This window comes from Apus apus, chromosome 13 (assembly GCF_020740795.1).
Source record: "Apus apus isolate bApuApu2 chromosome 13, bApuApu2.pri.cur, whole genome shotgun sequence".
Lineage (NCBI taxonomy): Eukaryota > Metazoa > Chordata > Aves > Apodiformes > Apodidae > Apus > Apus apus.
The window spans coordinates 16,597,080-16,620,752 of NC_067294.1; the positions used below are offsets into that span (position 1 = coordinate 16,597,080).

Here is a 23,673-nt window from a genome sequence, read left to right on the forward strand (position 1 = left end):
TCAAAGAGAAAAAAGAAAATCCCTCCCTACTGCGAGAGAGGAAAGGTAGAAGCAAATAGACTCATGTCACCAGGGTAGAGAGAGCTTAATGTTCTGTTCATTATGAAGTTCAGAGGGTTTGATAAGCAAAGTGACAGCCTGGCCTGGGCACCAGGCTCCCTGCAGCATCTCTGAAGATGCTTGGCAGAATTTGAGACCTAAAAATTAAGTTCCTAACTTTTACAGCTGCTCAGAAAAGATCCAAATGTTGACAATATAAATTGATGAAGTGCTGCCTCTTTCTGCCTCTTCTGATCCAATATGTATGAAGCTGCTCAAAGGCCCACCAAGCAGAACTATTCCTGAGTCTCACCACAGCTCTGCTGAACCCTTTTTAAAGCCACATTCGACAAGAACAGATCAACCTTTATGATGCTGAGCAAGACGAATCTGGAGAGTGGAAATTGTTCATGTCTTGCAGAGGGAGAGGAGATGCAGAAACTGCATGAAAGGTCACAGACATACCAGGAACGTGGGAAATCACTGTGGGAGAAAGCTGACAGTGTAACACTGATCCTTTCATCATGCATGAAGAGAAGATGGCATGTTCTCCAAGTATCAAAATGGTGTTAAACACCAGAGAGAGCTTAGGCAACCTAAAAAAGGCCACCTAAAGTGATGTTTCAGACCTAAACAGCAGTAGTTCAGCATCAGGGCTATCTCACTGCCTAGGACAGTGGCACAGCCTGGCATGCTGAGGAACAGCACATCCCAAAGAGGTGGGACACAGGAGACTCTGATGACTCCCATCGAGCTGCATCATGTCCCACGCTCTGCCCCACACCAGGGTTACTGGATGCTGTGTCAGCCAACCTTTGCTCTGAGCAGTACAGTTCTGCTTTCCCAGGGAGGGAGTAAAGAATCCTCTCAACTCCTACTCAGGAGAATGCAGATAAACCAAGCAGCTGCTCCTCCTTGAAAGGTCTGTCTTCTCTATCAAGCACCACCCACAAAGCAGGAGAGCCCAAAAGGGATTCAAGGGCAGCATCTGATTTAACCAGGTAGTGATCAGCCTCTATCACTGCAGCACTCTACCAGACACAATAAATCCCTCTTCCAAATCTGCAGAAGAAAAACAGCAGTCTTAATTTGCCCATTTGTGGAAAAAAAGTAGATGTGATGTGGGCAAAGGCAACAACAAAAGCCAAGCCAGGCATCTGCCCCATGCTGGGGCATCTGAAAGGAGCCTTCTGCCCCACTCAGCTGTGAGAGCTGAAATCTGTGCCAGGCACCACCAGCCTCTCAAGTGCCTCTTCCTTTCCTTGGCAGTTTCATTTTTAAGAAATGCCTTTTGGAAAATGCCTGTGGAGTAGAGATTTCAAAGGCTGGATTAAAAAAACTTCCAGGCATATAATGCTGACCAGATTCTCCCCACACACATACACATTAAAGGTTGGACTGGAAGATCTTACAGGTCTTTTCCAACCTGAATGATTCTATGATTCTACAGAATTTCTCCAGCATCATAATTAGAACAGTACTAAACAATCCCATTTCCCTCAGGAATTATATGCTGCAATTTTCAGAAACAAAGATCTCCCAGTGTTGGCAGTGACTTTGGGTGAGAATTGACTTTTCAGATTTTCCCAAGGCTTTAAAATTTCAGTTCCAATATAAGTCCCAAAATCTGAACTTTTCCAAAATTCAGAAGAACACATGGTGTTTATCTGCTGGCCTGATGCCATGTTTTCCTAAAGTCTTCAGCAAAAAATCACATTTTTATTCTCATCTTAATTAGGTGGGCCCTAAGTCTCCATGGAAACAAGGATGAGGGCACTTGCCATGTGCTTAAAGATAAGGGGAACATTTATGAAGTAAGTCTTCTCAACTCATCACAAAAAAACAGATACTTGTGCTAATCTGGAGGGGCATTGGGGAAAGCAGGATAGTTGGCCAAGCTTCACAAATAATATGGAAAAAATCCAGGGACTTGGGGTTCTGGACTTGGCAATATTAAACTTCCCATCCTGGCAATCTGTCAATTAACACAGTTCCATTCAAAGAGCTGCCCCTCCCCTCCAGGCTTTGGGGCTGCCCCTGGGCACAGGGTAACCCCCCCACACACCAACCAACAGCACCTCCATAAACAAGGTCTTTTGCACATCCAGGTTTGCTTTGCTACAATAAGTCACAAATCAGCTTTTCCCTTTTAAAAAAGCTCCTCAGGAACTTTGGCAATTCAACATCTGACTTGGAGACATGTAAAATTACTGGACCACCTCTTGTGAAATGAAATCTAATTAAATATTTGGCTTCACAGTGGAGGTGGAGAGTTAACTACCCCTTTCCAAGAACTTAGCTTCAGGTCTCTAAATGTCCTCTTCTTTTCAAATCCAATGATTTCAGAAGTGACATTATGTTCCTAAAAATGTGTTTGGCATGAAATAAACACATCCTGGTGCTAATAAATTTCCAGAGAGGCAAGGGAACCTCCCTGTGCCATATCTTTGCCTGTATTACCTTGGAGCTCACAACACTGTGCTTGCATGGACTTTTGACCCAAAATGCAAATACAGCCCAAGGGAAAGAGATCAAATTTGCTATTTATCATTCCTCATTTTTCCTTCCAATTGTTAATTCAGGTTTTAGATTACTTTTCAAATTCTGCCAGTCAGTCCAAAAGAAAGAGCACATTTTCCTTTGAGCTCATCTCTGCCCACAGACCCATTCAGTAAAAAACTAACTGTAATCATTAGAAACAGTCCAGCAGAACTTGGTTAATCCTCAATGACAAGATTTCCGTGTTACATCAAATATACTTCTCTGTATTAAAAAAAATCAAGTCCTTTGGACACAAGATAAATGTCTGAGAAAAATATCACTCTATCAATGCTAATATGGTAGCCTTTGGCTCATCACTAGCTCCCCAAACTCTGGCCTTCTGACAGAAACAGGAAGATCTTATTAAAGGTCCAGGCAAATATTTGAAGAAAAAACATTTTGGTATTCAGAGACACAAAAGATGAAAGTCTTATTGAAGAGCTTCTGCACATTGCTTTGAAAAAATAAAGGAATGGGAAAAGTAGGAAATTAAGGTAGAGCATGACTCTAGGCTTAAAAACAGAATAAGGGGAAGAAAAAGTGGAGAAGTGCTTCTAATCTTATAGCTGAGTGTTGTTGTTACTCACCATCTCCCTTTTCAAAGTGTTAAAAGCTTCTTTCCTTTAGGGAAGCAACTAGTGAAAAGTGATTTATTAGAAAAATTATAAGAGACTTTCAGAAGTGGAAAAATGATTGGATCCTTAACTATCAGCAGGAACACTAAAACCCCACTCCAGGCTGGAAAGCTGGAAAATAGCAGGATTTTGAAGGCCTGAAGGAAATATGTAAATAGGGAAAAACCTGACATGGCACAATACCCCTGTCCTTCTTCCTTCTCCCTCCAGGTCAGCAATGTTGGAGAAGCAGGAAAGGCCGTGACTTTATGAACTGAGCAGTGAGGATGCTGGAAGTATCTGCTACTTACCAAAGAGAGAATTCACCACTTCAGAAGAGTGGACAAATACATTTGTTTCCTGAATCTGGGCACTTACTTTGCTAAAGTGAAGTTCAGAGGCAAGAGCCTACAGCTCCTTTCAGCTTTACTGCTCCACCAAAGGATCCACGGGCAGCATTAAGGTTTGTTGACAAAACCTTCAATTCTACCCCCAAGAGACAACCAACCACTAGTGACCAAACACAGCTGACAGACACAAGCATGGGATGGAAAGCACAGAACTGCAGGAGATCTTGCCTGAAGGGCCCTAATTCTCCTTCTGTGATTCCTTCTCCACTGTTGCCTCCCTTTGAGATCCCCACATGCCCCACTGAAGTTTAACATCGTTAAGGACGTAAGCATTAGATAGACATTATGGAAATCATATGTAAAACAACTGGATTGCCAGGCAGTTTAGAATGGGCAGAAACCATGGCAACAGCTTACATTTTACTCTTGGTACCCCACAGAAGAGACGCCTCCTTTCCCACACTCATTACTCACAGCACTATTTCTAAGCACTAGTGGCACATGTTTGACACACAGCTCTGCTGCTCCAGCTCCACCTCCACTCCAGCTCCACTGCCAAAGCTTGACACCAGGTAACCCCTTACTCTGCACACTCTACAATTATCACCTTATCCACCTGAGCATTATGTAATCAAAAAATAAAAATGTATGAGTTGAAACTCTGAAAGAAAGTTAGGGTTCAAAAAGTATTATTAAACTGTATTTCCTGACTTTCCTGGCTGATGCCTTTTCCATCCACACTCAACACACCAGCTCTTTCTTTTTAGGCAGTGCAGTTCCAATCCTTCACCTCATTTGAGGCTTTAATACATTCACTGTTACCCCAAGGAAATGTAGTTTTTCAAGAAACATGCTCAGTACTATGACATATTTTCAGTGGCATGCTTCTTACCCACTCCCTGATATTCAGAGACTCAACATTTTTACATTTAACATATTAGCAACAAGCAAAGCTTGAGGGTTTGGAGTTTTTTCCCTGCTTGTTTCATACGAGCAAAAGTTGTCCAATCCAGGGGCTTCCTTACTGTGCAAGGTGGCACATGTACAGCAACCAAAGGATGAAACAGCAGATTGTGGCCATCCAAAGCCTGGATGGCCTCAGAGCATTCCCACTTCTACTAACAAGAATTCCTATACAAACGTTCCACTAATACTTAAAGAAATGAGTTTCAGAAAAATAACTTCAAAAATCTGAGTTTTAATAATGCTGAACTCCTTCAGTGTTCTATATCATCTCAAAGGTCATCTTTTCAGACTGCTTTTCACCCACTTTTGTTACTGAGCAGTGCCAAAATGTTACAGAAAGCAAGAAAATGTGACATTAAGAGTCCTCATTAGTCCCATGGGCTTCTTATCACTGCAATGTCATTGTCATTCCTTACATGGAGCAGACACCTCCCTTCAAATAATACAACGTGCAGCATTCAGCTCACAAGAAAATATCAAGTTTGATCTTATTTTACCTAGGCAACACTTCAGGTTTGGTTCTTTATCTTTAAATGTTCCTAAATCATGTAGCAAAGGTTATAAAAAAATACTGGAACACTGGATTTTCCAGCAGATACATTTGACAGGTGGGTGAAGAGTTCTGAATAATTTGGTTTCCTGAGCGGCAAGTGACACAATCTCACATGTGCCACAGCAGTGATTCCATGAGTTTGCATCTGTCTTAAACATCACAACATGTGTTTCCCCACTAATGAATTTCAGACCCATCATTTCACATCCATCACGTGGTTCCAAAAAATCCATGACAGCCTGTGGCATAACTTCAGAGTGTTGTGGTGGGTACACAGCAAACTGAGCAAGGCAGATTTTCTGCTGCTGGGCAGAATACCAAGATGGTCCTGGTTTATCAGAAACATTTTAAAACAAGTGAGCAAGCTCAGCTTTTTAACTCTTGAACAAGAAAAGCAAAACTTTATATCAAAGAAAAGAACAGTTATTTCTGCAGTCTTTTTACCACCAACACCCCTTCTGTGTTTATCACTGTAAGACTGATCATTCTCACCAAACCAAAAGAAACCCACACCCTGAATTAAGTTGCTTTTCCAACACTGACTGCCTTAGAAGTAGTAAGCTGCTAAATGAGCAACAATTCAATGATGAGTGTTTAAGGCACTAACCCCCAGATTGCTCTCTAAGTGAGTGTCACCAACAGATCAGAACATACAGTAACATGTAGACCTGTCTCGGAGTAGTAAGTTCCCTAAAACAGTTATTCATTGCCCCAGAAAAGGTCCAAAAATCTTTAAAGGCAAAAAAGATGGTGTTAACACCAGAAGTTAACATGTTACTGCAGCAGTAAGTTCCTGAGGGTGTTTTAAACATTGTCTGAAGAGCCAGAGCTCACCAAGTAGCAGTGATAAGGACACATACAACAGGCTTCATTGCTCCAACAGGCACCATCTTTCAAGCACCAACAACATGCAACATCATCTCTCCTGCAGGTATTATTCATCAGAACACCTACCTCTATATCCTGGATTATCTTTGGGTATAAGGACCTGTAAAACGAATTTGGGGGGCCATCTGTTGGTCTGTTTTTAAACAGGTACTGATCCCTAGAAAGAACCAGAAACATTTTTAAATTTACCACAAAGAATCCAAACTTTAGAGGGATCCCAAATCTATGCAGAACAAAAGCCTGTAACACATTCTAACAGAACACTTGTCTTTTCAGCATTGCTGCTGTAACCCCTTCTGACTACAGAATTAGACAGTTGGATTTAAAATGTCCAAGACTGAAAAGATAACAGGTTTTTCCTTCTGGTCTTCCAAATTAGGATTCACTGCTTCCTAAGGCTTTTAGCCAGCAGGGTGTTCTCTTGCTCTTTCAGTGTGCCTTGCATTTTCTTAGGCACACCACTAGAGAGCACAGAAGGTTTCCAAAGCAGAACACACCTCTTCAGATACCCGTGAAGGACTGAAAAACCCCTTGGCCACAAACATAAATGGTTTCTCTTCGAGAGAGGCTTCTTGCAACCTGCAACCCGACCGGCTATTTTACGTTTTAACAACAGAAAAAAATAACGTTTAATTGGAAATTCTTCCCTCAAGAAAAAGCCCTACAGAAGATGCTGTTGCTGGCTTCTGTCAGCTGATTCTACATGTTAAATTACAACTTTGCTGACAGATTTACTGCAAGAAAGCAAGTGCTAAAAGACACTGGTGTACAAAGGACAGGGGACAAAGCTGAAGTAGAAAGGGAGCTGACAGCTTTCCCTAAAACATTCCATGGCAGAGAAAAGGATCTCAGGGACAGCCATTTACTATCAACTTACTTTTTGGCAGAGCTCAGGATTAGGGAAATCTGTGAAGGAGAACACTGTAAAAAGGTGGATTTGGTGATGCTCAAGGTACTTACCAACCCCTTCTCTCTGACAGGCCCTTCCACAGCGGATCTGTGCGTACCATTCTCTCAATCAGTTTTTTCCACAGCATCCCCTCAGAGATGACTCTCTGCCATTCCTTACACACCAGCTCTGCTGCACAGAGTGATCTGGCATCAAGATAGGAAAGGATGTTTTCTGCTATGTGATCTAAGCCTTGCTCTACAAAGAAATAAAGGCAATCAAAACGTCAATCACTTCACAATAAACTACTGAACAAGTTTTGCAACACATGCAGAGAAAGCCAACACAGCTTTAAGGCACTGGAGCAACATGATAATTAAATGAACATACATACAAGCACCAGTTACAAGTTAACCCAAAAAGGTACAACCAAATATCTGTAACTCTTCACTGCTTTTCTAGTCCAGTCTCCCTACCAGACTGACCCATTTCCACAGAGGGAGAAGGAGCACAACCCAAAATTCAGCAGGAAGCATTTTGCTGCTTCTGGGCACAGAATCCTGGACACTTGGAGCACACAAAGGACTGGGCTGCATGATCCAAAAAGCAGATCATCCTCAAGCTGATGTTTTACTAAGCAGCAGTAATGAAAACTTAAAATATTGATCATTTTACATATAACAATAGATAACTCAACTCAGGAAGACAGGACTCCACAGACATACCCAGAAGAAGCATGAACAAAGCTTCTGCAAGAACTTTCTTGAATCAAATGCAAGGACATCTTTCCTATTTAAGCTCTTTCTATAACCTGCATGTGACAAGACCATTCCTGAATGTTGCTCAGGACTCTTAAAGCATGTGACATGGACACCTAAGAAGGGGAAATCCATGAGGGGCAGTTTGACAGTAATTTGTTAATTGCAAGTGGCAATTATAAGGCAGCTATCCCCATTCAGGGTTCACCATCACTAGCCTCCACACTTACAGAAAGTATTACTGAATCACTTTTACCAGAAGCTGGGGGTTTTGAGGCTTCTCTTCAGCTAGAGACAAAAAAACAAAACAAATCAAGAGGGACAAGTTTTCTGAAACAACTTCAAGCTGAGTAATTCAGCCTGTAACATTCAATACAGCCTTTATTTCTGGGCCAATGGATGCACTTGTTTCTAGTGTGAGAATCAGCTAAGAAACCTCAGGATCAGCAGGAGTCAAGTAACTCTCAAATAATGAGAGGTGGCAGCTCAGCTCCTGCACTGTGACTTCCAGTGCAAAGTCAACTGAGTTGAGCTGCACCAAGATTTGGCTTGCTGTGCATCATGGCTGCTATGTATTTAGAGCAGCCATATGATATCTGGGCCACGAGAAAACTTCCAAGGAAAATAACCTGTCTCCAAATGAAAGCCCCTCTGGCAGTGCTGAGACATCCCAGAAACAACACCCAGCTGGGCAGCTCTCATGCACGTGCAGCCTAAGGCATGCTGGCCAGCAAGCCCTAGTTAGCAGTGGACTGGAGAAAGGCTGACCTTCCTGGGGAAGATCTCAACTACCAGAAGCAGCTTCTTCACCCTGTGATCCCTTTTCCATCATGGTAGACTGATGTACTGAATGCACTCAGCTCACCAGCAGAAGTTCCATATACCAGAACTGGAGCCCTGCCCACTGCCCAAGGGCTGTGTAAGGCAATGTGCTGTGATGTATTATTTCATAAATGTCTTATCCAAAAGCACCAGGTACTTATGCTGAAGCTGACATGAAGAATAAGCAGATCCATAAATATGATTAACTGAGTAAGCTGCCACCTTATATCTAACAGGACATAAACCAGAAGGAACACTGCATGCATTTGCTCATGGCCTTTACCTAGATCTTCTCTCCTGCTGAGGGTGTTAAGTCTTAAAAAACTTGATGGTAGTTGAGTAAGGGTAAAAACACAGAAACCACTTGAGAAAATACACTTGCACTAAATTTAAAAGAGCAAACAATTTTTTCTTGTTCATATTCCAACTACAGTGTCATTGGTCCCACCAAAAAAAAAATATACAAAAAAAATCACTGGTAAGTCTGTTAGTTATTTCAAAGGACCTGCAATTTTGTTCTCCCAAAGGCTCAATCAGAAGTCTAGAATAACTTCATTTTTGGGAAGAGCATATGCCAGTTGGCCAAGCATGAACAACATCTTTCAAACTAGGAGATGACAACCTTTTAAATTTTCCACTTAAATTTCCAATTTAATTCCATTTTTAATTTCCTACGTTAGGCTGCAAATAGTCCTGAAAAATCCAAGCACTGTTGGTTTTTTAAAGAATTACGAGCCTGAGTGAATACAGTCCTCCACTGCATGCTTTATTTTCATGACCTTCATAAAAATGAACAGCAATAAGAGAAACAAATACACGACGTTGAAGAGCATTTGCCCATTTCTTCTACTTAATTTAGAGAACTATTAAAAGGCTTTAAAGAATGGTAAAAGCTCTTCCAGAGCTAGAGGGATGCTGTCCTGTCCCTTCTGTGTGTCAGGCTTTTTTAATCAGCAGTGGCATGGCAGAGGAGCAGAGGCACACATCAAACTAACCTTTTCAGATAACCCTCGTTTCTCTTTGGTAGAAGAAAACCAGACTCCAGCTATCTCTGGGTTCCAAAAAAGCCAGCAGCACACATCAGCCAGGCTGATGAAAGGCAAGTCCTTCACTTTTAAGGTGTAAAATTCTTTACTCAAGACCTGAAAGGTTGCAGGTGAATGAGTAAATACATGATGCAAAATTCATCAAATAATGGCCAAAGGCTGACCTGAGCAGGCACATTTTGGTGAAAAAAACTAATATTTACCTCTACTAGTCTTAAAGAGGGGATGGCAGGATCCAGTGGGTGCTCTGCTTATTCCAAAGTTGAGAAGTGTAATTCTGCATCATCCACACAACAACCACCATATGCGTAAACCACCCTTCTGAGAAGGGGAAACTCATTACTTCTTGACTAAAAGCATTTCAGCAAACCACAAGTCTGCACTTATTTCAACCTTAAGCTGAAAGAAAGGTCACTGGACAAAGCAGCCATGGTGGCACTTGAATATGTTGTTGACAACTTGCTTGCAGCTTGGAGCAATTTTTGAAATGTAAAGAGCATGAACATGTCAGATGTAAAATGAATTTCCAAGGGGAAAAGTGACAGACAAATAGATGTTCAAGGGGTGGCCATGCACAAAATAATTCTTGAAGAGTTTATCTGTTGCTGCCATTTCCTGGCAACAAACTAATAATTATTCTCCACCCAAAGAGGAAAGAATTCTTGAGGAGCTCTAAAGTTAGGAATAACCAACTCAATAAAAAGGCTACACTGCAAAGCACCCTTGGAACTCAGCAACTCCGTGGTTCTGTGAGGCTTGCTTCTTGTTGGTTTTGGTGTTTTACCCCTACTCCAATAAACCTGTGTCATCTTTCAGAAGACACTGAACAGGTCAGCTTGAAAGCGGAACTTGAAATGCCTTTTAGAGTTAGAACTACCACTTCACTTCTTTTTGATGGCAGGCAAGTGTTTCTGAACTGAGTACAAATGCTTTAGGATTTGCTAAGCAGCACACAGCTTTTCCCATCAGTGGGAATCCTCACGTTGTGTTTGAAATCCTTCATGGGAGCAAGAACGTAGCTGTCACTTCAGTACTTTGAGAGAATTTTATTTAGATTTTGAGACTACTAAGAAGTCCCTAAAGCACAGTCAAGATGGTAGACAGCACAACCCAGGGCTTGGTTTCTATCCTAGCACCTTCTAGTATGAAGCAACCACAGGAGCACTGAAGTCCATGGTTTTATCATTTCCTATTTAGAAACAGACGTGATGTCTCAGTAATACAATGTGTGTCCTCATCAACTTCAGTCCAATTTGTTTTAGTTTTCTTTTCCTTGTGAAATACTCTTCAAAGAGATAGTTCTTCAGCTTAAATGCAATTGCAGAGAACCGATTCAGAAAAATCATACACGACGAAGCAGGAACATCTTGCAATTCTGTCTTTCACACAACTGAATGGATAGAGCACTAACAACCCCCTGGAAACAGTTTGAAAAAATCTGGATCCAAAGCCACCACGCTTCAAGTCTGGACATGCAGCCTGAGTGACCAAGGAACCACCAGCAACTGCTCCAAAAGCTAAGCCTTTCCTTGAGAGATCAGCTGCTGTTTCTGGCTGGAATTATCGCTATGGCTGGAGAGACAAAAACCAAGTGACAAGTGCCCAGCTTGGTTTTATTCCCTCCACTAACCCAAGGCTTTTTCAGACTCTTACTTGTGGTGTAATCCTAGTACCGAATGCTCGTTAATGTTTAATTGAACTAAACCCAGGTTTTCAATAAAAACAAACTGCAATCAGTTACCACAACCTCACAAAGCAGGAACACACACATGTGCACATCAGTCTGGGCCTGAACACTTTGAACACATGCAGCCTGCTTGTTAGCAAGCCAGACCTTCACTGAGTTGGAAGGATCAACTGCAAACCCCTTCATTAATATGCATATTTTTCACTACTCTGTGTAACACTGGTCACAGTTCAAAACAAGTCTGTAAAAAGACAGGAACTCAAGTGTTTTCTGATACTAAGATACAGCAATCTCCTCTCCTAGGGGTAGATTAGCATTGGAAATTGCTTACTGAGCACAAATACACAAATGCTTTGCCACTGATTCTGTTCTTAAGGTCTCACTGCTTGCAGAAGTGCACAGATCTAACCTGCTTGCATTAAAAAGAAGACATCAAGTAAAATATTTACCCTGATTAAGAACAGGTCCAAAGCACAGATACTTAGGCAGACTCAGTACAGTTATTTCAGACATCATGCAGGACTAAGTTTAAGACATATAAGGCCTGAAATAGCTGCATGTACCCACTTTACATTAAAAGATAGCAAGCATTTAGTTTTATAAGCTTTTATAAGCAGTTTCTGAAATAGGTACTAAAACTTACCAGCTTTGTTCAGTAAAATGCACCTAGCATTTATTGATACACTTTACAAAGAAAAACATGACTCCCAACTCTTATGCCTCTACAACAGCTTTTACAGTTTTATAGAAAATGGTGAAGCATTCCAGCTGTTGTAGATTATAGGTACCAGATGAAGGGCTGGTTGAATTTCAATAAAAAAATAAAACAATTAAAATCCACAGGGATTTCAGAGCTCCATGTGTAAATATCACTTTGTATGAGAATGAAACCCAAATGTGGGATGTCAATTCTACAAAACTGACTAACATTAGATATGAAACAGTCACTCAGATCATGCAACTGCACAGGCTTTTACTATTTGAGAAACAAATTTCAAAAGAAGCCTGGCAGGGTTTTACTTGCCTGACTCAGTGTATGGTTCTCTCAGTGTTAACACACAGAACAGAGAGGAAAGGGACTTTCCTAATCAAGAGTGATGAAGTAGTGCTGAAGGGTCAGAGCTGTAATTCATTTAAGGGAAGGGCACAATTTGGATGAGCCTATGCAAAGAATATTAACATCTTAAAGATGATTGAGAGAATCAAAAGCACAGAGGTGACCTATGTTATTTTTGCTAAGTTATTATTCTATCCCTTATAGACCACTGTCTTTTCAGGGTTGTTTTTGACATGCTAGAGAAAACTCTTGGCAGATGTGGAAACAAAGTGAGTAGAGGCTGCTGGATCAGTGGGACCTGCAGTGGAGTGACAGCTGGTACAGCTGGTCAGACACCACCAGGGTGATTTGTACTACAGCAAGAGCCCAACCACAGCCCAGCTTGTCAGAACAGGCACTGCAGACTAAACACTCTGTCACCACTTACAGCAGGACACCAGAATTATCTGCTTCCCACTGAAGCCAAGTGAAGCCAGATACAGACTTATTCCCTCCTTCTTGCACTCTCACAGTGTAAAATCAGAAAGGACAGTAGCAACCAAAAACTATTTCAGTTGAAAACAAAGGAATTTTACTTTAAGACAAGTGAAACTATCTTTTAAAAGGTAGCAGTACGTTGCTGTTACCTTTAAATGTGATGTTAGTCCAACTCAATTGATTTCCATCAACTTAGATGAAGCTCTTGAGACATTTTTCAAGCACATTACCTTTAAAAGTCTGAGTATGGGAACAGTTCCCAGTATTTACATCTTCAAAAGTAACAACACTTGTAAATATAAAGATTTATTTATATATATAAGATGGTTTAAGTGTCAGCTTATGCAGCTCCCAAAAATTTCTTAGGAATAAATATATAATATCAAAGGACTGTTTATCTCCATGGTATCAGCCCTGAGGCATGAAATAAAAGCAAATTAAATTATAACTGATGCTCACACTTGCACATGATGACCATGATTGTCCATTTCACTTTATTTTTTAGTTAATACCAGACACTCCCCCTGGAGAAATCAAAATTCAACATCTTAGATCCAAGCTGGAGGGAACACCCACACTCCCTACAGAAGACAGTTCTCCAGTCCAAAGGAGGAGCACATTTCTGTGTTTGGCCACACAAGCAAAGTCTTCTACAAAATAACTTCTGTGAAACAGAGGTGTGGGGGAAAGGCCACTCACTCTCACAGCCCTCTTTCACATTTTTAAGCCTGTTTCTTAAGAAAATAGAGCACACACAATAATTTGTATCATTTCTTGTGTCATACCCCATGCTCTTCATTCCCCTCCAACTCCTAAGAAAGAAGTTCGTTCCAACCATGCTGGACAAGTGGGCCAAAATCCCCCCCCTTCACCTCTAAAAGCTGAATTCCTCCAGGTTTTGTGAAAATATTGCAGCACTACAGAGAACAGAAACCCACAGCACACAAGCAGCTTCTGTCCCAGATACCAGGAAAGCCCATCCATGTGCTCAGGACCACCTAAGCACACCAACAACTACAAAAGCTTCAGAGCTTGTAGAGCCACAAAACTTTAAAGGGCCTTGAGTTCAGCAGTCCCTGTGCTTACCCATTTGTACCAGCTCCACATCCACCCTCAGCACTCACTGGCATGGCTTGGAATTCCTGGGATAACACCCACAGACTCCTCACTCACTGCAGGTGTAAATCTCTGCTATTAGACTGCCAGGGGCAAACTGAACATTTTGGCCACTCTATTTCATGCTTATTTCTGGAAACAATGTCCACATATTTACCTTTCAAAGAATCTAATTAATCACTCCCCAGCAGCAAAAATCCAGGGATACAATTCCTTCCAGAAAATACTGGAAAAATACATACAACTTCCCAGGAGAATGAAAGCTAAAGATGATACCTACTCATTATTGCTCCTTTATTTTTTCTATTAATTTTTTAAGAAATGCATATAACAAGTGTAAGAACAGTTTTATATTCAAACTCATATTCATATTGATACATGTTTACACTGATTGGTAGCAGAAGAGGTTCTGAACCAATGGAGGAAGGCATCAAGCCTGGACTACACCATAAAAATCCACAAGTGCTTCTGCTTTTGAGTCAGCAACAAGACCAGATAAATTAGATTCACTCATCTAAGCAGGCAGCTTTTTATTTAAGTTTGGGGAAACTTGGAACAAAACTAAAACATAATAAAGACTTCACAAATGACAACACCTCTCTAGTATTTTCTGCACCTCCGGGGTTTGGATAAAAAAGGAATTTAGACCAGAGCTTGCAGAGATACAACTCGTGGGACAACTCAGTTCCAATTTAAACACATACTATTCTTCAGGATGTTAGTCACAACTACTTTTACATGGAACAACACTGGCATCCAGTGGCCAACTCAATTAATCACAGAAGTGAATGACTCCAGAGACTGTTTACTCAATTTGCCTAGGAGGCATCACTCGATTTGTACCAGATAATCTAAACCAGGAGGTTGTTCTGAAAAGCTTGCACACACCCCAAGAAAGAAACACAGTATTTATAAATGCACCTCTTGCCAAACCAAAACTCATGTACCTGGTAGCGCAGTGATGAAGTCCCGTTGTAACATGGGCTTCAAGTAAGAGTTAATATGTCCATGCTGATAGTGACACATTCGTGAAATAAGGTGTTCCACAAATTCAACTTGATCTGATTCAGACCACTGGTCAAAATATTTAATACACAAGTCTTTTTCCTTTTCGTAGTTTCCTTCCGATGGTCTTTTTCTTGAGACAATCACAGATGAAGTTCCATTACTTATCTGTTTTTAGAAAAAGAATGTCAGTATTTAAATAGAAATAAGAGTAGGAACAGCTGTAGAAGAACTCTCTGAAGGAAGAAAATATGGAAGATGCAAATAAATAATCAGCAGAATTTAATTTTAATATATATTCTTAAAGGTGTGAGTTATACCACACAAATTTCACCTTTCATAGATAGAGATGAATGAAAGGTCCTTGCTCACTATTTCACATTTCTTCTTACACTGAAAGACTCCAATTCCCTTCCACCTCTCACCATTTAAAGAGTAAGGAACCTAATTCTTCTAAGAAAAGACTCTTCCAGATTCAGCCAGTGGTTTCTGCTGCATATTGCAGTTTGCCCCTCCTGCATGCTGCAGTCTGTCCCCACGAGTGATGTACACAGCAGTTAAAATCATGCACTTCTAGAGATGTGTCCAAGCTGGGCATGAATGCTCCCACTGACACAAAAATTCAAGACCCTCATATGTCAGTGTTGGGCTGCTTGTCCCCAGATTTAAACTGAGAATTACAGGATATTAAGGGCTTGTTTGGTCTTTGAAAATCAACTCATGTCAATGTTTGTGAGAGCCACATAAAAACATCATTAAAATCCTGAAAGCCTTAGCTACAAGTAAGGATGCTACAAGAACAACACCCCATGACTTACTGCTAATTAGTAAACAGAATCAAAGATTGATGCCAGGCTCTTCTGAGCCCTTCAGGAGACCAAGAAGGCTGCTGGGGAACAACTGCCAACTCTCTGAAATATTCCCAAGCTCCTTAAAGCAAATTGCTTGCAACTCCTTGCCGTGTGCAGGCTTGGAATTTTTCCTTGTAAATGACAGTGTCATGCACAGAAAGGTTGAACTGTTATTCCCACATAACCTTTGATGCAGAATTGTCCTTTCCAGGTCAGCATAAACTACAAAATCTGAGAAGATCTAGTAATTTCTTAAGTATTATTCATCAGTGTTATCCTTCACTTGAAGGCTGAGCCGATTTTAGGGTGTTACAGTTAACTACATATAAGGATGATTATGCAGATGCAAGATTTGGAAGTTTCTCAAAGGCAGGAACACATAAAAACATGGCAGGTCTTTCTATATGAATGTCATTCCTACCTGCCATAGGGTATTTTTCTTTGGAGACTCATCTTCATTCTGATCCTCCATTACTGACGTGTTCTAGGAAAAGAAAAAAAGAGTCATGACTTCAAATTTTTATTCCATGGCAATTCCTTGCTCTACAAGCATTACGAAAAGGCAAATCAACTGAACAGATAAAATTCATTTTCCCAGTGAACAGAATCATCAAAAATTTCTGGCCACAAAACCTGGGTATTATAAATAAATTCCCCTTTTAACTGACATGTTTATCAATTCCATTTACTGTAAAGATAACTCCCCAACCCCTCTTCAATTTCCTTTGACAGGTTTTCATGCAGCCTTTCAACGCTTTTCTCACTGGGAAATAAATTCATTTTCATCCCACTCAAGCCAAAGTAATTAAACCTGTCAAAGTAATCAACTAGCACTTTCTGCCAAAGTTAAATTGCATATGTCTAGTCAGGAAAAAAAAAAAAAAAAAGAAAGAAAAAATCACTATATGCTACTTACATGCAACAGAATATGAATTTTTTCCAGCTCTAGCTTACCACAAGGAGGGACTTTCTCTGCAGAACATTTCTGTAACTCACTGCCACAGCCTGTGTCCTATAACCCTTGGCAGCCACCAACTTTCTTCACCCTGACTTAATTACAGTGCTCTCCCCTCAACATAACTGCTCCTCCCTACTGTGTTCTTCCCTATTGTTCAAGAGTGAGCTGTAAGAATTGCCATAAACGTTCAGCTGCAAATGTTCCTTTCAAAGTTGACCTCTTTTTCAACATCTTTCACTCATTTCTTCCCTTTTTATTTTTTATTTATCTGCTCCTTTTTTGTTGTCTATACCCCAGTTACCCTCTCTTTCTACCTATTCACTGGTACCCAACACCTAGGCCATCCCTGCTCACTTAGCCTGCCACCAAGCCTGTCCTCCCCATTATTCCCACCCAGGAGACACATGCTGACTGGCAGAGGCTGTCATCAAAAACTCAAGGTCTTAAAACACAGTCTGTATTTATTTCAGCCTTCTTCCCCTCTATCAGCTGTCTCAGCAGAAAGAGGAACAGCACATTGAAGTAAAACACATGATGGAATAAATCACACAATCCCTTTACTCTCGCCATCACAGATTACGGATTAACCCCTTAACAACTACATCCAACCCCCATTCAAACACAATCCCACCTCCAAAGCATTCACTGCTTCACCACCTCCTCTGGCATAAGGTTTGTACTGCACCACCACCAAAACACTTGACAAATTAACAGCATTACCCCTACCAGCAAGCCTTTCTTCCCTGCCTGACTCCAGTGCTTTGTCTCAACTTCACCTTGAATCCTTTCCTGCCTTGCATGTAGGTATGAGAAAGCAGGCAAGGCACAGACAAAAGATTACATGGTGTAAACTATGTCCACTGGGTGATGGGAAAACTCCAGTCTGTCTGGTTATGACACATGTAACAATGACAAATTCAAGCCCAGGAGATGACTACTGAGGAATCCAAGAATGGACAAGGGCAGTAAAGGTTTTGTGTTATTTAAATACATATATATACACACATATACACACACATATATATATTAGTGTCTCTGGACATACATCAAACAGTAACACTGGAAAAATAAACCACCCTTTCCACATTTTCAAAATTATAATCTCCTGAGGATCATTCCAGTTATTCAGAACTACACTACTCATAACTAGCACCCACGTGCAAACGATGCTCTCCCACCACAGGGTGCCACAAGAGGGAGCACAAATTCACTCTGCTTCTGTCTTAAAACTGTTTCGGGAGTGATTCCCCAGATCACACAAATGGTAACTCAAGACATCAATGTGTCTCTAAATCACGTAGCCTATTAACTGAAGAGTAAAAGATGAGTGGGTGGATCCTGTCCTGTTGACTGGAAGAAGCAATTAGACAACTCTAATCTGTCCTGTACATCGACAGCACTGGGCAAAAGAAGAATTTCAGAATTCCTACCAGCTGCTGTCACTTGGCCTGGTTGGGGAAGGCCAGCTCTTGTGCAAGAAGGAAGATTAGCATCTACAAGCTCAACTCTCCCCTTCATCATGCTGCTCCCTTCTCTCAACCTGCACCTTGTTGTTCACCCCACCCACCCTTCCACAGAAACCTGCCTCAGTTTTCCCGAACAGCTTTAAAGGGGATGCAACACAGAGCCCACTCCAGCTCTCTGCAGCTTTGCTGCTGGACAGCTTCAAGACCTGATGATGCAGGTGATGAGCTCCCCTACAGTTACTCCAGCAAGGCAGTGACTGACCTGCACTTGCAGATTCTCTCAGAATCACAGAGTGGTCAGGGTTGGAAGAGACCTCTGAAGATCATCTAGTCCAACCCCCTGCAGAGCAGAACCACCTACAGTAGAGCCCACAGGAAGACTGCCAGACAGGTTTGGAATGTCTTCTCTGGAGACAACTCTAAAACCTCTCTGGGCAGCCTGTCCCAGGGCTCCGCCACCCTCACAGTAAAGAAGTTTTTCCTTATGTTTAGCTTAAATCTCCTGTGTTCCAGTTTGTAACCACTGTTCCTTGTCCTGTCACCGGGCACCACTGAGAAGAGTCTGGTCCCATCCTCCTGACATCCCCTGCAGATATTGACCAGCACTGATGAGATCCCCCCTCAGCCTCCTCCTCTCCAGCTGAACAGCCCCAGCTTTCTCAGCCTTCCTCATATGGTCGATGCTCCAGTCCCCTCAGCATCTCAAGCCACTGCAAGACCAGGCTTGACTTTTTACCCCCACAACCACAAGAGCCTAACAGCTTCTCACAGTGGAAGAACAGCTTCTAAATATTGTCAATTGACCCTGTTTGGAAGTTCATTATTTCCAGAAATTCTTGTTCAGTTGCTCACAGCTCTTACGAAAGTAGAATGCTATTTCCAACCAGCTGTCATTCCTTAATCAGTCAGCCTGGAATAAGTTCTCTCCATCCCCTACTGGGAATGGCAGCAGCAGCAAAGTGGTAACAATGGATCTAAGAGTAGATGTTTTCTGTTGCCTTATAGTTGTTACAACCCAACGGAATGAAGTTACACTGAGAAAAGTCTTTATTGTCACTAACAGTAAAACCAGCCATGGCAGGAAAACTTACGAATTGCTCTACAAGCTGCAGATAATAAAAGCTCGTTCCCTGAACGTTTGCATCCCATAATCCTCACCTAGTTCTGCAGTAACTTCAAGCTTTCTTTAGTCTTTCTGCTCCACGATACCTCAACTTTTTGGGATTTCTATGAGTTGCAGATGAACATGACAACTTCAAAAATTACTTGAGGAAAGAGAAGTACTGGCAAAGATAATTATAGACAGCTCATTTCCTTGGGAGGTTATGAAAAGCTTCCAAAATAAAAACAACCATGAATGACCCCCAAAGGCAAACAGTTTTGTAGACATTATAGAACATCATAAATCACAGTTTCAATTAAGATCCTTAGATACCTGGTAGCAACTAAAACTGGTGTCTCAAGCAATAACAGTCCCACATATGCATGAGGTTTTATCACGCTAGGTGCAAAAGTACTTTGGTTTGTCTGCAGATAAAGAGAACTCAGCCCACAAGGCTCATCTGCCTCATGAGATATATAGAAAAAAGCTGCATCTTTTCTAGCAGAAATCTATGCAACCTCTACAGGCCAACCAGATTCCTGTTAGCTGCAGGCAGGCAATGCTTGGCTTTGCACCCTGCTTCAGGACTTGGGAGCACTGTTAGTCACTTAATTGACTCTGAAGAGAGCCAGCGTGGTGCAGCCTTGTTCTGTAAACTAGTTTGAGTTCCAGTATCAGAAGAGCAATTTCAGAAGTGACAGCACTAATCCTGGGAACTGGGACAGACACACAAGTAGCAGTACCCAGCAAGGCAAACACTGCCAAGTTTCTTCCATGAGAAACTTCTCCCCACCAAAGAATGGATTCACAAGACACAAAGGATGGATGGATAAAACTAGACAATAGCTGTGCTACCTTGAAAAAAAAAAAGAACAGCAGTCTTCAATTATTATATTTTTGGCTATAATCAAAGGGAAAGTGATAGAAAATAAGAACCTCTATTCCCCAGTACCCCTGAGACTACATCAGTAATTCTGATCTCAGTTATAGACCAAGGTAAGTATTTTTAAATTTATTTTTTGACAAAATTCCCACTCACTGGAAAGATACCAGGAAATTTCAGTTAAAATTACAAAGTAAGCAAAACTAATCAGAACAGCTCAGCTAAACAGGCTCTGATTTCCATTAACAACTCACGTCTACATCTGACTTGAGAGAAGCTGAAGAAATGATAAAAACTAATGCATACTTGGGTATCTTGAAGTCAAGCACAGCAGATTAATCTCAAGCTCTGTACACTCAAATTGCCTTCTGAAACCAGTTCTGCCAGCACAAGGACTGCTGAAGGTATTAATTACACATTTACCCAGAGGAGGAGAGGAATCCACCATCCTATGTGACAACTGGACCACATCAGTAAGGAAGCAAGCTGGGTAACCATCTTTACTCTCTTGCCTTCCTGCTTTTAATTTAGCCAGAAAACCCTGAACGGTTTCAAGCACTTCAAGATGAATGCAAACCTCTCCTTAGGATGTAATGATCACCATTTTCTAACCCAGGAATCAGTTAAACAGTGTTTATTAACATCATCTTGAGGGGGATTTGCTTCTTTTAACTACTCAGAGATTCTTAATAAAAACACACTGTAGCACAATCACTAAAAGAAGTTGGAGAACCACTAACTTAAGCTGCACAAGATGTGAAGTGGCTCTTCTCACAGCAAGGAGCAAATCCTTCACATATCACATCCCTCAAAATCTGTATATACCAGTCTGCAAAGAAAGGCAGAAGTACTACAGTGCTTCCAAATGCCAGGTCAGAAATAGGTGGTCACTGACAAAGTGTTCTTATCCTAACCACTGCACAGATTAATCACTTAAAAAAAGGACTTCAGAAGCATAGCCATGGGCTAGATACAGAGGAATGACATAAAAGATGCTCATTCCTTTGATCCAGGAATAAAAAGGTATGGACAGCTATTCAAATCTGGGCAATAAAGCTGTTTGGCTTCACAAAGAGCACACCAGCAACAGCACACCTCCAGCTACAGGTTTAACCTCACTCACTTTGCCTGTGGAAAGCAGTTCCTTCCAATATTTCTCCATTAATTATATAACAAGACAAATTATGCTTCTTTTTTTTTTTTTAATTTAATGAGATAAGCCTACCTTTTTGCAGCAGGAAAGAAAAATAAATCCCTTGAGAAAAGCAGAAAATGGAGCCCACTGCCAAATGATTTTCCAAATAAAGAGTTTCTGAAGATGTTTGATGATACATAAATATATTCTACTGTACACAGTCACTAAAAAGCACTTCAAAAACAAAGCTTTAAGGTTCATGAAGGTAAATTTGATTTAGTTTTAGATAGTCCTGTGAGGAGCAGGGAGTTGGACACAATCATCCTTATGGTTCCTTGTCAGCTGGAGATATTCTATGATTCTAACTTGAAAGTTAACTCTGCTGACCATGGACATGTTTATATTTGGCATCTGTGTTAGTAACTGCTTGCTTCAGCTTAAATTAAACTATTTATGTAAGCACTACAGGCCTGCACAAATTAAGCTCAACATGCTTCATTTCTTACCTAGCTAGCTATTCTCCCAGTTGCCAGGTTTTATTTTAGGGGAGTTATTGCTGGAAATTCAAACTAAAATATACTTGAAATACTAAAAACAGTCTACCCAGATCCAACAGCTGAAGGTAAAATTAGAAAAAAAAGCCCACACTGAAAAAAAAGGCATCATTTTTATTTGGCCTGTGACTAACTACCAAGAAGTTTAGAGGAAGACAGGGTAAATTCAGTACCAGTAGCTATCCAGTCTGTGCCTCAAGTCCCAGCAGACACACACCACAGTACGACCACAAGTTCTAATTATGATGTTTTTAAAAGGCAACTAATACACTTACATGCTCAGTTTGACACCTCTTAAGGAAGTTTTGCCCGGATCAGTAAATCCCCAAAAAACCAACAGTTGCCTGCTTTTGTCTCTCTGCTCAGAGGCAGAAAATCTCAAGTCATTCTTTATCTAAATGTTCCAGAATAGTTACTTTTGCAGGTTCAAAAGAATACAAGCAGGCAATCTTGTCCAGTCACTAATGCTTTGATGACTGGCAACTGCGGTACCACTACATTAACTTTGTTTCTAAAGTCTCAGCCTTCATCTTCCCTTCACTACAAAATTAGTTTGCTGATCTCCTGTAAATAGATAACTGCCTCTCTTAGTATTCAGTACATCTGACTTAAGCATGAAGCGAATCTCAGAAGTCAGATCAGGGTGGGCTGTGTCCACAGAAGACTAAACCACATAACTTGTTTTTTAAATTAAATGATGTACAAAATTATCAGCAGTTCAGAGTTATTGTTCTGATCCAATTCCACAAAACACTAAGCAAGGGCTCCAGCTCCACCAGAGAGCTGTTGGTGATGGTACCTCCTTTGAGCAGGCAGCTGTAAGCACAGACTGAAACCACCCAGCAGAGAAGTTAATGTGGAAATTCACACCCCAGCCTGCACAGCACAACTGCCAGTGATGTAAGAACTCTGACAGCAACATCACCCTGCTGGCTTCTGGAGCTTCCGGAATAGTGAAGTACAGATTCTCATAAAGATTAGTATTAAAAAGAAAAAGAAAAAAGATCACTGATTAAACGAGCAGTCAATTTAGGATGTAATAAGAAACAAACAAAAAAGTGCTACTTCTGTCCAAGTCACCAGCTGTTCTCCAGCACACCTGTACTTCCATTCAGCAAACTGACGCCACTGGAAAAAAAATAAACCAACACCAATCACTTCAGTCCCAAGAGACATTCAGTGTTTTCAGCAGCAGGGACAGCTTCTAAAATTAGATGGGAAAGATGCTTTTGATCCATCAGCCAATTCCAGACCTCCTGGACTGAGGCTTTTTTTTGTTAATATGTAACAGCTTATTACTTCTTTACCTCAACAGGTACTGCAGGATCCTGTCTAACAAACTCCTGGACTAACTGTTCCAAACACACCCCAACTCTCATTTAATATTTGGAGTGTCTGAAGTCAAGAGTCAGTAATCGAAACCTGCTTGTATCCATCCTCTATGAATATGTTGTATTTACACAGACAATGAGGACTGAATTGTGTAATTGTAGCAATTTGATGACTCATCCCTGCACCATTCCACACACCTAAGCACAAAGCCTTGCAAAACTTGCACATCAAACTATTTTGAATAGAAAGACATTGAGCCCCAAATATATACGTATATATTTATATTTTTCAATAAATTTCTCTACGCCTGCCCCTCAAAACTGAAAGTGTCAGTTTTATGCTGAATCAGCTCACTAAAAAAAAAAAAAAGGCAAATGCAGCTTTAAATTCAGCAAGGCAATGTTTGGGACTACATCAAGCCTGGTTGGAACATTTTCCACAGTGTCTACTTGCTCAAGCTGGTAGTTGATAAAATTAGAATCAATAATACTGATAATGAAAAAAATCTGAGGTTGTGAAAGAGCATCCAGCAGTAAGGGGAGCCAGCAAGTCAGCAATGCTCCACCTGAGGCTGTTTTACTTTA

General features: G+C 41.0%; 2 protein-coding genes across 5 annotated transcripts in view; both read right to left on the reverse strand.

Annotated features, from left to right (window-relative positions):
• HSPA9 (heat shock protein family A (Hsp70) member 9) overlaps window positions 1-23,673 on the reverse strand; it is a 139,942-nt gene that overhangs the window by 17,189 nt on the left and 99,080 nt on the right. The window lies entirely within an intron of this gene.
• The window catches only part of FBXW11 (F-box and WD repeat domain containing 11), a 67,771-nt gene that overhangs the window by 15,726 nt on the left and 28,372 nt on the right, over window positions 1-23,673 (reverse strand). For all 4 annotated transcript variants that reach the window (XM_051631440.1, XM_051631441.1, XM_051631439.1 and 1 more), the window contains 4 exons: window positions 16,081-16,143; window positions 14,751-14,976; window positions 6,912-7,098; window positions 6,018-6,108 (listed from right to left, as the gene is read on the reverse strand). In XM_051631440.1, the coding sequence (XP_051487400.1) occupies window positions 6,018-6,108; window positions 6,912-7,098; window positions 14,751-14,976; window positions 16,081-16,143 (567 nt within the window). The remainder of the gene's footprint in view (window positions 1-6,017; window positions 6,109-6,911; window positions 7,099-14,750; window positions 14,977-16,080; window positions 16,144-23,673) is intronic.